The sequence below is a fragment of the Kryptolebias marmoratus genome, linkage group LG16, assembly GCF_001649575.2.
Source record: "Kryptolebias marmoratus isolate JLee-2015 linkage group LG16, ASM164957v2, whole genome shotgun sequence".
NCBI lineage: Eukaryota > Metazoa > Chordata > Actinopteri > Cyprinodontiformes > Rivulidae > Kryptolebias > Kryptolebias marmoratus.
Window position 1 is genome coordinate 4,885,587 of NC_051445.1, and position 17,522 is coordinate 4,903,108.

The window sequence follows — 17,522 nt, forward strand, 5'->3', positions numbered from 1 at the left end:
TGAGGAATGAGCTCAACAACTGTCCTGGAACCAGCTGACTGCACCGGATGCCAACCTGTGGTCAGCTCAGACAGACCTGGGTTGGGCTGGATGAGAAGTTATCAGTCAGTCCATTAAATATGTTCAGCCTGCACTTATCACCGAGGATTAAATACATTAAAAAGATGTGTGTCAATATCAAAAAACAGAAAAATAAAATAAAAAAAAGGCCAAAAATAACTAACAGACAGACAGACAGCCCTCAAAATAGAGAGAGACAAAGGGAAGTAGAGAAGCTTTTATAACTTTGGGTCAATTTGACCTGAAGGCCACGGGAGGATTTTGAGAAAAAAAAAAACAAACAAACAAGAAAAGTGGCATATAAGTGGAAAGTGGCCAATAAAAACCACCCACAGCAAACTGTGACTCCAAAGAGTACCTTAAAGTTTTTTTGTTTTTTTTTCTGTTAGCCACTTGTTTAAAAAAAGTTTCCAATAAATGAGGAAAAATGGCATCATCCATTGTGTATTTTAACAGAAATGACCCCAAAATGCAGACAGCATGTAAATGACATGACTCAGTTTCCTGAAGAATCACCTTTAGCTGCAATAACTTGAAATAATCCTCTACTTTATAACCTTATAAATCTCTTACATCATTGTGGCCCACTATTATTTACAGTGCTGCTTGTAAAGAAGAGTGGGCATTCTTTGATGCACAGCTTGGTTAAAGTCTCACCCTCACTTTAAAACTGAGTTGAGGTTCAGACTTTATTTCCACTCAGAGGGGATAAAATGTCATGTTTCATTGATCTGAAGTTACAGTGGCTCAGTGAGTCAGCAAGGTCAGAAAAAATAACACTTGTCAAAAAATTTGAAATAAAAAGTTGAAAAAACCCAGTAATAAACATTTCCCTGAGTGTGTGTGTTCGTGTAGGGAGGGAACATTGTCAGCCCTTCAGAAGCAAACATGGCAGTGCCCTCTAGTGGACACATTATAGCAGTGCAGGAAGAAGCTAAGAAGAAATAACAAACTCACATTTTAGGTCAACTTGTCTATTTAATATATAAAATACAGTAAAACATACGCAAAAACGGGAGGAGGGTAAGCAGGGACCAATGGATACTTTGGTACAATAACAAACACTTTTTTTTGTAAAAGCAGTATAGAATTTGTAATAACATCAGTGCATACTTTATTTATGAAAATATACACAAATTGTATATCATTCTCCAAAAAACAACAAAATTATCTTTACAACAAAAAAGCTGACTAGCCAAACACAATATATTAGCTATAATTTACTTAAAACTTTTACTTCAATTATTTTTTACTTAAATGTCGACCTGCGTGATGTGTATTTGTGACAATATTACATTGTATTTCCTATAACATGATTCACTTTCTCTTGTTTTAAAACGGTCATGCATTGACATCATTGTGTCTAGTCAGAAATAAGTTAGACGTGTCTTTGCTGCCTCTCATAATTCCCCCCTCCATGTTACCATGTGTGGACTGAGAGGTTTGAACGTTGCAGCGCTGAAGCAGTTCGTCGCCTCTATCCACACTGATTATAACATCACTAAGCTTGTGTTGTGTCAAGTCAAAAAAAAAACAACAAAAAAACAAACAAAAAACAAACAAAAAAATCGTGCAGCTAGTAACACCCTTTTTTTTCAAGAAAACAAACCCAGAAAAGAGAAAGCAAAAATATATATTTATAAGATATTTTCATATGATAAAATCAACTTCCAAATAAAACAAAACATACACAAAGAAATGCAGATTTCTATCTCATGACATGTACCACCAGTGAAGGCTGTGGTAATGGTGATCATAGTGATAATAATAATATAAAGTCTCAGAAAACTATTAAAACAGACTGTCACCAGCACAAATTAACACTGGAAAGTGAGCGAGACTTCAAAACATCATTTTACAGGAGTTTTTTTAAATTGCTTTATCAAGGGGGACCTAAGTCCTTGGAACGGTTTCCCAGCAGGATTGTCTTTTTGTTTTATGATTACAGTGACCCTTACTGCTGTTCTACGAAGAGTTCTCATCGGTCCACTGACAAACAAATCTTCTTGCTGAATGAAATGGGGTCTAATTATTACTTCTGTTTATTTTGTTCAACGCTCAGGACACAACAGTCTCAAATCTTTAAACTCTGGGGATTTACATCCACTCTGCCACATGCTCAGAAAAGCATTATTGACACTGAGACTCGTCACAGAGAGGATGAGGGTGTGTGAGTGAGTGACACACTGAGATAGAGAAAACGAGAAATTACTTATAAACTAAGTAGTGTGAGATGAAGCTGCGAGTGTAAGAAAGAGTAAGAGTGCAGCCGGGGTGCTCGTGTTACCCGTGGAAAATGACCCCAGACTAATTTAAATTCATCTCAGCGCTGAGACCCACTATCTGGATGGAGCAAACCGAAGAGGAGTGTGTGATGAAGTGTGCATGCATGTATGTGTGTGTTTGTGTGGCTTTGAGACTAAGCCTCCGAAAAATACATAAAACCAAAGTGAATGATTGATGAGGGGTGAGGAGGAGGTGACGAAGGCCTGCCCATGAGAAGGATGCAGTGGTTGGATGTGGTAAAGCCCAAAGTCGACAAGTCTGTGTAGGATTTGGGAGGTAGTCATTAAAAGATCAAGAATCGCTTTGAAACTTCCGGCTTAAGATCCAACGATACCCAAACTCTGCCTCCAGTGCTTTTCAGACGCAAATGGATGCAGGCTGAGTGCTTTTAGGAAAAAATTAAATCACAAAGTTCCACTTTTTGACCACCACGGTTTGAAAAATCTACCCACTAAGCCCTAAATCACCACTTGACACTTTTATAGAGTAAAAAAAATGACATCCTTCACATCATTCTTCCTTCATAGTCTTATTCAAAACTCTCCATGATATAAAACTACAGCCAACCAGTGACAGGCGAAGGAGAGGTCCTTAAATATAGATACATGGCTTTTAATAACAGGAATCAAGGTAAATATCTAAAGAAAGAAGGGGGTGGGAAACTTCCTTGGCTTGCTTAATCTTTTATAAATTGTCTCTTTGTGTGTGAGTGTGTGAATTAAAGTGTGACTGCCATGTGTTTCTAAGATAACTGGGATTTTTATTTAAACCGAACTTCAAATATTCAACACTTCTGTTTGACACAAAAATACCTGATGGGTAATAATCATCATCTGCTGTAAAACAACAAAACTCATCAATGAGCTTTGGTTTCTGTTCATTTTGAACAGAAGAAGCTGTTGGTGAATGTAAAAAAAAAATCCTAATATCTTCTTATTAAACAGAAACAAATATGACTTGTAGTTTGGAAATCTAATTTTTCTCCATAAATTATACATTTTAGCCATTTGCACAGGAGAAAAGGAAAATGTTTAATCCATTTTCCAATTTTTAAAATGGGTAATTATTTTAATAATTACTTTAGAATACAGATGTGATGCCTAAGTGTTTAAGTAGGTTTTCTTGTCAATGAAATACATTAAATTCATTTTAAGCAGGCAGTTCACAAAAGTAGGCAGCAGAGGCCATAATGCTTAATGATTAGGATTAAAATAAAGTAGGGTTTAAAAATGTTTTATTTCTGCTTATTATTGTACTGTGAGAACTTCTACCCAGGTACGTCAGGCATACCTTAGTGTGTTCAGTGTGAGTGTTGGTGATAGTGTGTGTGTGTGTGTTTAGATTAGGTGTGTAAGGTGTCTGCGTTGGGAGTTAAGGTAAAGTGCACTCCATCGGTGACAGAGTCCTAACCATTGCTCACTCAAAAACAGTCCGAGCCACCACGACTTCCCTATCTGCCTCTGCAGCGCCCTCTCTTGGCTCATCCACATATTACACTTTATATACACGCATAAATAATATTTAAAAAAGACAGACCGATCCACTGAGAATCAATATTTGCTTTTTTCTGCTTTGTTAAGGGATATCCTGCCGAACATATAGTATATTTATATACAATCCCTGTCGTTTCTTGTAGTCTCTTGCTCCAGATGCAAAGATGCCTCAGCAACCGTCTGAAGCTGTTTAAATATATACTTGTATATGACCTATTTTTCAACCTTCAAAACACCTATTCCCTGTCACACAAAAGCCACAAAGGTTACAGATTGCTTATATACATGATACACCCCCCCACCCTTCCACCCACCCTTTGAACATCAGCTATCATAAAAATAGTTTCAGCTGTGTGCATTGCAGTTGTGTTCAAGAACAATCTTGAAAGCAAACATTTGTCCAAATCACTTAAAAAAACAAACAAACAAAAAACAAACATTTGAGGTAACAAACCTGTATACACACACACACACACACCAAACACACAAGCCTTTCTCAGCATCTGTAGTCAACACAATGTGGGAAAATGAAGAGTATAGCGTGGCGTTGAGCTGTTGCAGCTCATCCCTGATTCAAAGAAAAGCAGTCTTTTACCTCAGCAACAAATCCCATTCCTTGTGTTGCAGATAGACTGCATGGTTCCGCTTGAAAAAACAACCTGAGGGTCGTCAATCTTGTACAGGGCCAAAGAGCCGGCCTGTTGACAGAGCTGCCGGCATGGTTGGGAAGAGAGACGGGGGTTTTCTTTTTTTTTTTCTTTTAGTGTCTTCAAATTCAAATCCAAAATGAATTCAAACTTTAAACAGTCAAGACAGAAGGACAAAACTAAAAAGAAAAGCTCAGGCTCTGGGAAAAGAAACAAGAAACTAGAACGAGAAAGAGCAACACAACTGTGGCTGGGCAGATGTGTACAAAATGATGTGGATATTTTTAGTGGCACTTGTTAAACACAGCACTGTCATGTCTGACCAAAACTTACTGTAGATTAACAGTGAGGACACAAGGGTGGGACAACATCTTCAACCACAATCCAAATCCCACCAAGGCTCACTGGTAAACCAAATCTGGTTTGTGTGTCTGCTCTGCCAGCAACTGTCAGGATGTCAGATAGTAGTCCATGTGGCCAAAATTATGCCTGATTAAAACCTTTGTTTACTTCTATTTAAATGCAGCTGAATCAAGTCCATTGTTTTCTTCTGGTGATGGGTAATCCCTGGTTTGATGGCTCAACCTGCTGGGGGGGGTTTCATGTTTACAAGTTCGAGGACATCGAAGTACAAACGTGAATGAACACTGCCTTCAACTCAGCATCGGTGTCCAGGGTGCAACATGAGTGTGTTTGCATGCTTGTATTTTGTATGAATGACTTTCCTGTGTAATTACTGGGTCGATGATGGTCTCATTCTGTGATTTTAGTCAAGAAGAGGGGTGGGGCGGTGGGTGGGGGGCGGACTGGGGCTGGTGGGAGCATGTACAGAAGCCACAAATACACATCTCCATCTTCCATGTGTCCATTCATCTATCTCTATGTGACCCAGGCATCCAATCTCATTCTCTTGACATTTGTCCCATCCTGCTCCTGAGGCTCAGCTGAAGAGGGTCGCAGGAGGACCATTGTGGGCTGCTGAGCTCCGGCGCTTGCCTGGGTGTGGAAGTCCGTACCCCCACCTCGACCCTGGATGTCATCCCGGTCGCTGCCCTCAAACGAACTACCGTTGCTGCTGAGGCTGTCGACGGGTGAACGGCCTTGGCCTCCTGCTTCCACCCGCAGGGCACCAGGGTAGGCGACTGAAATCAAACCTTGTCCCTGGATCTGACCCCCTGCGCCCACTCCTGCACCACCAATGGAAATGGGAGTGCTGCGATCACGGTTTGGTGATATGGGCTCGGACTTGATGTTGACATTAGGGTTTGTGTTGACTGTCAGTGTGGCGCTCTGAGGAACTGGACCCACTGACCTGGAGGAAAAAAAAAAGAATAAAGAGTTAAGACCGCAGAATACTGCAAAACTATACGTGCAGTCACAGTTTGCAAAAACAGAAGCTTAGACAAAATTTTACAGAGATGAAAAACAGTCAACAGTAAAGATCCAAGGAATGGTCAACTGGATGCCTGATAATATTCTGATAAACAAACAGTGGATGTGTAAAAGAAAAGCTAAGCATTTTCAGGTACAAAAAACACCAAGGCCAGACAAATATAGGCTTGGGTGAACCTCAGCACATGTAGAGCAGACATACAGGACACATAAAACCACATCTGAGGCCACAAAGAAGCAGAATTGTTAGCCATGCAGCCCATACATTTGTGAACACAGGACTTGCTTGTCAACGTTTACAGCCAAATATGGTCATCAGTGCTGAGTGAGTTTCTGTTCTGTTCAATCATCTTGGCAAGAAAATCTGCTGACTGTCACTTTCTTCCAACATACGCCTGCTCTTTTTACTGGGAGTACAGTTCAGACTGCCATTCAGGAATTCTTCATCTAAAATCATCTTCCACCTAAACATTCAGCAACATAACACTTTAAATAGATAGTTTCCTTCCACGAAGCACTTATTAGATGCGGCTCTTTACATATTGTTGCAATAATATGAAGTTTTGGAAGATTTAACTGAGACATTCTGACAGCGAAAGTTCTGACCAAAAAAAGGTACTGCTATTCAAGCAAACACATTACAGCATTTACTTGTGAGAGACTGTGACTTTAGGTCCAGTTAAATATACTCCAGACTGTCTAAATTAAATAATCCATTTAATATAAACAGCCTAAGAGATAAAGAAAAACAGTACAAGTTGATCAATTACTTTGCTGGAGCATGAATTATCACTAATTGAATGCAATAACATCACCTAAAACCCTCCCTGGCTCAGCTGACAGTGTTTATCTGGGTTTCATTTCCATTTCGGATCTTTGTGGGCCAAAAGTAAACTCAGGAAAGTTGATTCAAATTAACGAGGGCTAAAATCAACACTTCAGTGAAGATAAGTTCTACTTTTTTCTAACAATGTTTCTAAAATATGATAAGATTTGCACAAACATGTTCACAAGTTGTGGATGTGTGATCGTGCCCTGAAGAACACACTCCTGCTTTTGATTGAGCTGCACTAATGATAATTTCAGCGCACGTCTTTTCCAAGACGCTTGGGGTGAAAATGGTGTGCCAAAAAGCTTTCCTCTGCGTCACCCTCTCCACATCTACCTGCCACAGCCCTTTTGATCAGCCCCTCCACCCTCACAGTCAGCCTTCACCCCCTCTTCTGGCTGGAGGCGAAGTCAGACCTGTCACCAAGGCTGACACCGGGTGTTGACGCTGCACTGTGGCTCGTTCCGTTGACGGTGTAGACATGATTTTTCGAATTGGGCGCGTTCCATCTCCTCCTATCCTGCAGCATGACATGATAGATCTGAATTTTGAAGCGCCCAATTACTGAATTTCGCCCCTCGGGTGGCTTCTAATATGTCATATCATGAGCCATCTGCAGCACTGTATCTCTAACATTCCCACAATTACTGGCAGACTGAGAGGGGACTTTAAGATAGCTTTCCTCCAGGCGATCTGGGTCTGCGGCACTTAAATGTGCTCGCTGTCTTCGTCCTTCTGACACACACACTTAAAGTTGTGCACCCTTGCTGTCCTACATACAAATGCTCCTTTTTCTCCCGAGTATGCACACACACATACACACACACACACACAGAACCCGATGGCAGTGAGGCTCAGTCCGTCTCTTCCTGTGCCCACTTCATCAAACCTGCACGTCGTGGCTCAGGCTGGTGCAGGTAGATAGATGGGAGTGCCACTGGGGTGCTGTTGCTATGGCGAGTGAAAACGGTCGAGTCAGCAGGCCAGTGACAGTGATGAAGGTGAGAGCGAATGGGCTAACCCCCCCAACACTAACAACACAGTGAGCATAGCCAGCAGCAGACAATTGATTATAGTAAGGAGTGGTGAGCTGCAGATGTGATTCCCAAAATACTCTGCTTTTCTGCCTAATAATTATAAAAAAAACAACTTTCCAATAAATATGTCTTATGCAAGGGTTTTATATTTGATGCTAATAATAATAATAATAATAATAATAATAATAATAATAATAATAATAAAAACATTGGTTAGTTCAAATGGTCCCTTATTTGAACATTTTAATGTTTAAAAGAAAACCTAAAGTTACACATTAAAAATCATAAAAAGACCCACTCATGCTTGGCTAAAAGGACACACAATTTGGGATTCCTGCAGACTTCGACTTCACTTATGAGCAGATAATATTCATGCCTATGTAAACCCACTGACAAAAAAACTGAATAAAGAAAACATTGATTTGTGTTCAAAAATTCATTGCTACCACTTTCTGCTTCCTTGTCTTTGTCTCAAACAAGCCAGCATCATGGTGCTGCAGGTCTCTCTCCTGGCAGTTGTTAATCTGCGATACTGTAGCTACAAAGTAGACTTTAATACTTTAGTTGAACAATAAAATAAGTATGTCTATTGTTTTCAGAAAAGGCATCAAAATATCCTAATGTGTTCTTTAGCTCCAGAAAAATTTTGTCAACATAAAGCTGAGAAATTATTTGTTATTTTATTAAAAAATGAGAGACATAAGCCCAGGAATTATTTGTAAGTGTCTACTCTTTTGGGGAAAATATTGGCATATGAAAGCACTGGACAGCAGCCAACATGAATTTCTTGCAATGCAATGCGGTAGTCAAGAATAACTGCAGGTGGCTCAGCTGCAATATCAACAGCTTTTTAATTATAGGTCTAAATGTAATGATTCAGTCTGCCAGGTGTAATCTATCTTTAAAATGAGAACATCATCTTTGTCGTATCACTGCATGTATTTGTATTGTTACAGGGTTAATGGACTTTAAAATAGAAACAAGCCTCTGTAGAGGTGCTATAAGAGTATAAATGATCAGGTCAGGGCAGTTGAGAAACTTTTTACTACTTCTGATACACTGGGTGTATATACTTATTACATCATTCATACAATAGAGTTTTGTAAGCAGCCACTGACTGTTCATTTAATTTTAAATGTTAATTTTAATTTAAGTCCTTAATTAAAAAACAAAAAAATACATACATAAAAAAATAAAATAAAGTTTTAGGCGTTTCATGTTTTGTTTCATCAACATATCTATTACATATGACGTCTTGCATTTCAGGTCTGTAATACAATTTTAAAAAAAAAGAATCAATAAATGAGACAGTGGTTATTTAGTGTTTAAAAATATGATATTATTTAAAATAGTCAATGCCAAAAAATGACATTATTGGGTACAAAACCAGTATTCACAAATATTTTGGGGTGAGAGATGAACAAAAGGTCTACAGATTGATTACTGATCTGTATGAAAACTTAAAAAATGTTCAAATAATCTTCCTAAAAGACTGAAGAGGTTTTGCATATTTCTTTCTCTAAAGTTCATAATATTATTAGAGCATTTAATGGAATTTGGAGGAATTTCAGTGCATAAAAAGCAAGGATATAAGCCATTCAAACAGCACTAACTCAAGAACTGTAATTCAGTAATAGCTAATAGAACCACATAGGCAAAGGAGTAATTTGGAAAGTCTTTGTCAAGGTCACAATATAAAGTTGTATTCACAAATGCTACTTAAAATGTTACTGTGCAAAATAGGAGGTCTGTGTTAAACTTGTTCAGAACTCAGAGGCATCTGGGATTGACAAATAAAATGTGGACATGTGTAACGTGGACAGATGAATGAGCTTTCTAAATCTTTTTTAAAGAAATATATGGAATTTGCTCAAGACCACAGAAACAAGCACAAGTACAACAACAAAACTGCAAACACAAAGGTGATAGTTTGAAACAGCATCAGTGACTTTGGCATGGGTTCTTTTCACTTCTTTTAAGTGAATAAAAAAAACATTTTAGAGCTATAAAATCTGCCTTAAATATGTTTTTTTTAATTTACAAAAAAAGTTCATGATAAAAGATTTATTGTACTAGATTTTTTGTGTCATTTCTTAAATTAAATAAAAGTTAAATTAAAAAAATATGCAATAATATTTGTGTCTGCATTCAAACAAAGCTTCTAGCAGACATCTAAACACTTTCACTCAGCTCAAACTTGTCACGGGGTTTCTTATTCGTGTTTGTGCAATTAACCTTTTAGTAACTGATGCTTAAGCCTTCTACACAACAAAACAATTTGTCAACAGAAGGAAGTTAAATTAAAACCAAACAAAATAAAGATGTATCTGCATTATTAACTGCACCGTGACCGTGTGACTATTTTTGTTAAAAAACATAAAAAAAAAAACATGTATTCTTTCAGTTTATTTACCTAAAACTAATTGGCTCTTACAAGTAATTAACACTGGTTGTGGCCAACCACCCCCATATTAACCATTTTTGTTTATTTCTTCACATACTAAGATATCTTTTAATTAAAGAAAAAACAGTTAAGTGTCAAATCTTTTTTTTTGAGAATCCTTTTGAGCAGCAGATATTTTGGGAAAATGACTTGCTGGAGCTGTGTGTCTAAAGTATAAAGAGTACAGTACCAGCAGAGGCCCTCCTCTCTGCCAAAGAGCAAGTTGGACTGAGAAGCCAAGCTGTGAAGGAAGGTGGGGAGGAGGGAAAGAGACAAGCAATTTTAGGAAAGCTGAAACAGCAGGAAAACAGTGAGACAGAGGCCAGTCATGGACAGTCCAGACGTGGCAACTAGAAAAAACAAAACCTTAAACAGCTGCTTAATTCAAGCTGAGATCTTATCAAGGACAGAGTTGTGTATTGCAGGAAATGTGAAGGCTTGTGTTAACACAACTTCACATTCAGCCCTTTGTTTTAATTCTGTTCTAATAAATTTACATTTCTGGCTTGGCCTGAGATGTGCTGAAGCTGGTGTGAATCTCTGCTGTCATTAACACATTAAATTACAACATGCTAGCTCAGGCTTTTTAACTTTCAGATTTTTAATTGACCCATTTACATTTGCTGGTTTAAAATGTGATTTTTTCCCTTTCTTTACTGGCAATCTTGGGATAAATTTATGCTGTTTTGGACTTTTATTTATCCCATCTTTTGCCCTGACCTGACCGGACCTGAAATGGTTTGATGACAAAAGTCTGATGAGGTCTGGTTAAAATCTCTTGGTACAGGTTAGCAGAGATTTCTGATCTTTCTGAGGAAGATTTTACTCATCAGCCTTTGATTGCTGACAAACAATGTGAGCAATTAGTGCTGAGTGCACTGTCTGCAATTTATTTTAAACTATTTGAAAATGGGAAAGACACGGAAGTTGGATAAATAAAAGGGAAATATGGATTTTTGGGTTAAACAAAATAAACATTTGACACAAAAAGTAAAATACATTAGCCACTAATAACCAATGTTACCAATTCCCAGTGGTAATAATGGCTATGTAGGACACATAGCCAGAACAAGTGTCCAAAACAGCCCTTACACATCTGCAAACAGCATTCCTAGAAGTAGTTTAGTTCATTTCCTGCCCAAGTGTCCCAAGTGTCCCAAGTGTGGTCCCTGCCTGCTGATAACATATCGACTGAGTGAGGAAACAAACAGCAACCTGGAACAATCGGTATCCAGTGAGCAGCTCTACATAAACACACGGACAGGCTGAGAGTGCCGCTCTGCAGGGAGCTGGTTCAGAGGGCAGCCGTGACATTAACATTTAGATTGAGGAGTCAGAGGAAAGATGAGAGTCAACAGGTGTACACCCAATTAAATGTGCTTGACAAAAGGGACAGGAAATGAGAGGAAAGACTCGAGTAGTGAAAGGGGCATGATTAAAGTGGGGAAGGAGAGAAAGTAAGATGACAAAAATAATTTCCTTGTGGCGAGGAAAAGTGTAGACGACAGCAGAGGCGAGGTTCGCAGCCAAGCCGTCAATCACCATTTGATTGGAAGAGCTTGTTTGCTCACTGTGATGAAAGCAGAAACAAAGCAGAGCAGCCTGGGCTGCAGAAGTGCCCACGTCTGCCCATGCTGTCCTAGGACAGCACGGTTGAGAACAGTTTGGTGTGCTGGGAAAGCTTCCCACGTTTCTGTGGTGCTCCCTTGTTTGCAGCGACAACGATTCTGTTATTCTGATCCCTCTACACACACAAAACACAGTAAACCTGCCTGGTGCTGATTCTGGTGTTAAACCTGCGGGAGCTGAAATGCTGCCACATTTAGAGTCTGGGCTGCAAGATCATGATAAAATTGAATCCTTTTTATTCAGGAAAACCAAGACTGTTTTTAGTGTTTGAATGTTCTAAATATATTTTCAACAGTGACTTTGAAGCAATTCTAAGCTGAGAAGGGAACATCACTGGTGACAAAACCAAATTAGCTAATATTGAAGGCTACAAGAATTTACACTGATTCACTTGTGTCAGCGCACTGAACAAAAAAGAAGATGGATTAAAACCAATTAACAGTCTAAATATTGCCTGTTGCCAAAGCCCTATGTTTGTGTGTTTATTTGTCTGTATTGTTAGCAAAATATCTCATTAACCATAACCACAGCTAAGGGACCTTAGCAAAGATAGAAATGCCTATTATTCAGCCAAATGTACAGACATTGAGCTAAAACCTGGTGTGGTAGTAGCTAAGAGTGAATCCGAGCACATAGCACTAGCTGATCGCAAGATATGAAACAATTCATAAGCCACTGGACATATTTTAATGACACTGCCAGAAAGTAATCACTGGATGCACATTTACCACTGATTAACTTTTGGAGTCCTCTCTATTCAAGATGCCATGACAGCTAATCGACATTAGCTATAACTCAGTCAATTTTACAGATATTGTGCTAAAATTTAAAATGGTAGTAGCTGAAATCATTCACAACACATGTTTTGAGCATGACATCTTGCAAAATCGCTTGAAACCGTGAATAATATTATTTTTAGGGTTTGACCAAAAAGGCTACAATTCAGACATTTTTAAACATTGGATTTTAGTCGAAAACTCTGGCATGACAGGCATCAGGTAATGCATTGCTTTAAGGAATTAGCAGTGTGTAGTAAGTTACTAAAATATTTAAAAATATATATTTTTTCTATACTAATAAGTTGCATAAATTGCACACATTCATTAGTTTCAGCACATGTTAAAGCAGAATCTCCTTAAAACGCCAAAGTATAGAATTACATATTTTTGGTGACATTTGCTGCACACCATAAATGCTTCACAAGTTTAAGATGAACTTGATATGAGAGATATTTCATATTTCAGAGGAGATGCTAAAACATTTGTTGGCTCATTAACTGAACACTTAAATAACAGTGCACTTCTTTCAGAACCTCAGAGGTTCAGCTGATCTGGTTGCAGGAGGATTTCACACAGTCTGGACTGCCATTTGTTAACATTTACACGGCAATATGACGAGTTCTGCTGTGTAGGAGCTGGAGATGGCTGTTAACTGTATGCAGCTTTTTCAAAGATGCTCAACCCACTGAAGTCACAGCTGTTGTATATAATAACAAACAAGCCCGTTTCATATTTTCAAAGACAATTTTTAGTTCCTGTCAGACAGAACAAAAAGGTGTTACTGCTGGCAAACAGCGCTGTGTCTTTTTAACACATTTATTTATTTTTTCCTTCAATGCTATCAAGAATATGTGCCATCTCAAATTAACTGAGCAGTGCAGCGATTCTGAAACTGTGATTGTTTTAAATAAAAGCTGTCAGCATTAAGACCATTTTTACTTTTCAAATTTGCTTTGTGTTACGTAGAAAGTGAAACAAAATCCCAAAGTGTCACAAATTATAAACCAATTAGAAAAGTGTAATCAAATTAAATGTCAAACTCTAAACTGCTGATGCATATGCGCTTTCTATCTCTTTGACATTGATGGCTAAGCTACTTCTACAAGTCTTTTGTCAGCCCTATGTATATCTGAGCTGTAGGATCTTGTGTCTGTCAGCTGAGAGTGACAGCTAAATGGCAGGAAAAAAGCGTTTTAATGCAGTAAGTGTGTCGCTGGCGCACAGCTGCACACCGGTTTTGGTGTTGAGGACTGAAAGCAACACCCAGAGACTTCTTTTATTCAAGAACAGAGCAAGGTGCTGCCTTGTCACACCGAAGCAGCTTCCTCTTTCTTCCACACACACACACACAAACACAAAGAACTTCAGATCTAAGCTTTAGGTGGCAGAAAAAAGAAACTCTTGGAACCAATCTAATTATCTGATAATCTTGGAGGAGAAAAGGTGCTTTTCCTTCAACTGAACTGAGAGAGCACAGGCACAGCAGAGCAACAGGCATCACATCCAACATCCAAGCGCAAAGAAAAGATGCTTTGATACTGAGTGTGTGTGTGTGTGTCTCATGTATTTGCATCTGTTCTGGAATTTGTTTAGGTTATTTTGGTCTCACAATATCAGGCTGTTTCACACTCCGAGTGAGCAGAACAACTCGACTGATAAACAACAAGACAAGCACTGCACAGCGCCGAATGTTATCGAGTCATTCACCTCAGGTTAGCAGCAAAATTGGAGATGCAGTTAACCATCTCCGCATTCTGTTTGTCTGCACCCCACATGCTGTGGAAAAAAAAATAGAGGGGGAGGAGGGAACAAAACAAGAAGCAGTTACAAGCTGCTCCTTCATCCACAGGTTAGTCAGGCAGAACCAGACAGCTCAAACAAACAAGATTTAGCTCTATTAACTGAATTTTCTGGTTTGAAATCTGACTGATAGTTTTACAATAATATTTACTTTTCTACTTTTGATGGTAAAAATAGAAATATGCTACTTCTATCTACCTAGAGTCTGCTAACAGATACAGAACAAATCAATATAAAATTTCTCAAATCTCTGTAAACACTATAATGTAACTTAAGTATGTACACCCACAGCTGTGTAAAATGTAACTTAAAACAGAATAAAATATTTTGTGAATCTCATAAACCCATAGTTTTTTTTGACAATGCAACATAAATATTTAAGATGTTTAAACAAAAAAAATATATCTTTAATTTTTAAGATAAAATTTTGAATTTGATGGCAGCAATACAGGGGCTCCAAAAGGCAGTAAAAATAAGTGGTACAAATAAAAAAAACAGCTGGAGGAGCATTTTGCAACTAATCTGGTTAATTGGCAACAAGTTAGTAAGAGGACTGGGTATAAAGAGAGCATTTTGAAGAGGCTGAAACAATTTTAGAATAATGTTCCTTAACAGGAATACTGGGAAAAACTTTGAATATACCATCATATACAGCACGTAAAAACATGAGCACTACGTCCTTCATACTGAAGAGGAGAGGGACCATTCAGCCCATAATTAGTGCACAGCTCAATAAGCCTGCCTCTCTGATGGTATGGGGAAGCATTAGTACGTCTGGGACGGACAGCTTACTCATCTGTAAAGGCTCCATCAGTGCAAAACAGTAAATATAGGTTTTAGAATAACATATGCTCCCATCCAGCAAAAAAGACCCAGGACTGTTCAACAACTAGAATCCTACATCTGACAAGAATATGACAAGAACATTCTCCTCCAAAACCTCGAGCAGCTGCTGGAGTTTCAGTGATACAGGCGGCCCTGTCCCACTTGCTTTGCTGACATAAAACTTAGAATTATCTTATTTCCAAAGAATGGTACAATTTCTTATATTTAGCCTTTTATAATTTTACTATGCTGCATTGTGAATGAAATATGGGTTTATGAGATTTGCAAATAATGGCATTCTTTTCTTATTTACATTTTACACAATGTCCCAACTTTTCAGAACTGGGGTGGTAATCAGGTCAGTAAATACGTAAGTAAGTACGTAAGTAATTAAATATATAAAAACTCTTGTCTGAGCTTTCCCTGAGTTTTAAAACTCAGGAAATTAAATAAAAAAAAGCTAAAAACAAAGAAAAACAAAAAACTATCAATCCAAACAAAGGTAAAAACTAAATAAAAAACAACTCACCTTTGCAGCAGAGTTTTACACAGATTTTTCTTTAGTTAGATTTTATTTTTACACATAAGTTTACAAAAAAAATGATCTTAAGCCATATATTTAACTAAAATATAATGTTAGGTTGAAAATGATCTGCAGCAACAACAGAGTTCCAGTAATTGTTCAGATATTATTATTTCTTTAAATCATATCTTTAAAACTCAAGTGACCATTAAATTTTGCAATAATTTCATTACTTTTCGTTCTCATCAAAAATAACAGGATGAATAACTGAGTTGTCAGGAAAGGACTAAAGGAGAATGAACTGAAAATACCTGTGTGGGTGCAGTGATTTAGAAGTATTGAATCTGCTTTAGGATAAAATGCAACACATTTGGAATGCTAAATTGAAGGACCTTTTAGGAGCACTCAGACAAACTACATCTTTGAAAATTTAATAACAGAAGTCATCCTAGTGAACACATTCTGTTTCAGAGGGTAAAACTGACTTAAGACCAGAATCACAGTAGGGAAAATAAGAATACATTTGGTTCTTCATAGTTTAAAAATATTATGTGAGCTGGATAACATGGTCTTACTACTAGGAGTTAAATCAGAGTGGGACTGCAGTGGAAGTCAGCTCGGGCTGTCAGAAGGGGGGTATCTAGGTCACCAGAAAGATAAATTAACAACAGCTGGAGTGATACCACCGCTTGTATGCTAGTGGTACTTCAAGAGTTTACTACGTTTGTATTTTGGTGATTTTACTGAATCAGCAGCTATGTTTAAAAAAAAACAAAAAATGTACTGAACAGTTACTGAGGGGAAAAGTTTAATTGTGAGGAAACTACTGAATTAATCTCAGGAGTGTGTTTCAGATGGAAAAGAGAACTTACACCAAGTTATTCAGTGATGCCAATGTCAACTGTTGTTGTTGCTGTTGCTGTTGTTGTTGCTGGGAAACCGCTGGTTGCTGTTGCCAGGCAGCCATGTTGCCAGGCACCAGCCCTGATGGTGTGAATGTCTGAAGCGCTGTGAGCTCAGCACTCGTCAGCTGGTAGTCTGGGATTAAGGGATAGAAATGAAGACAGAGGGAGAAAGAGAGAGGGAAAAAAGATGATGAGAAGGGCTGCTGGTGTGAGTGTGTGTGTGTGTGTGTGTGTGCGTGTGTTGGGGTGGGGGGTTATATGTTGTTTTACATCATACAACTTTCTGGTGCATCAATATTAATCATGGCTAATCCATATTAATGTAGACCTTTGAAGTGGAATCCTTCCAGAAGCTCTCACACAATGAACAAAGTGAATATTCATAGTGGTTTGTGGCATCATACTGCAAGTATTTCATGACACAGTTTAGACTATAATTTCTAATCTGCATCTTTTACATTTCTTTAAAATTCATCATCAGTGGCAGCAGTTTCTTCCCAGTCCTGACGAAAATGGACAAGTTCAGTTTAAGATGCTAAAATATTCTGTCCCATTGTGAGGGGCAGTGCTGCGTTCAATGACTTACCGGTGTTGTAGGCTGTCTGCATGCCAGGGAAAGGTGCAAGGAGACTAGGTGTTGCCACGGAGACCACTGGGGTAGTGAGTGGCTGCGTCACCTGTGAGCCACCTAGTCGCTGAGCATTCTGGGAAGAGGGAGAGAGACATTCGAGAAGAACATTGATTAAAAGAGAAAAGAGCAAAAGTTTACCCCCCTGTGATGCACAGTTCTGGAGCATATTGAGCGACTGGAAAGTAGTTAGGTTTGTGAAAATGTATAGGAGAAGTAAAAAATTACTCTGAATGCAATTTTCTG

At 38.3% G+C, this 17,522-nt stretch overlaps 1 protein-coding gene across 15 annotated transcripts in view; it reads right to left on the reverse strand.

The window, feature by feature from the left end:
- Positions 1–1,018: 1,018 nt before the first annotated feature.
- The window catches only part of mef2d (myocyte enhancer factor 2d), a 96,436-nt gene continuing 79,932 nt past the window's right edge, over positions 1,019–17,522 (reverse strand). For 8 of the 15 annotated variants that reach the window (XM_025008668.2, XM_025008665.2, XM_017428528.3 and 5 more), the window contains 4 exons: positions 17,235–17,352; positions 16,616–16,781; positions 14,303–14,371; positions 1,019–5,798 (listed from right to left, as the gene is read on the reverse strand). In XM_025008668.2, the coding sequence (XP_024864436.1) occupies positions 5,366–5,798; positions 14,303–14,371; positions 16,616–16,781; positions 17,235–17,352 (786 nt within the window). In that variant the 3' untranslated portion in view covers positions 1,019–5,365. Of the gene's footprint in view, positions 5,799–14,298; positions 14,372–16,615; positions 16,782–17,234; positions 17,353–17,522 lie in introns of those variants that run through there. The other 7 variants (XM_037980593.1, XM_025008670.2, XM_025008672.2 and 4 more) reach the window with 2 other exon arrangements.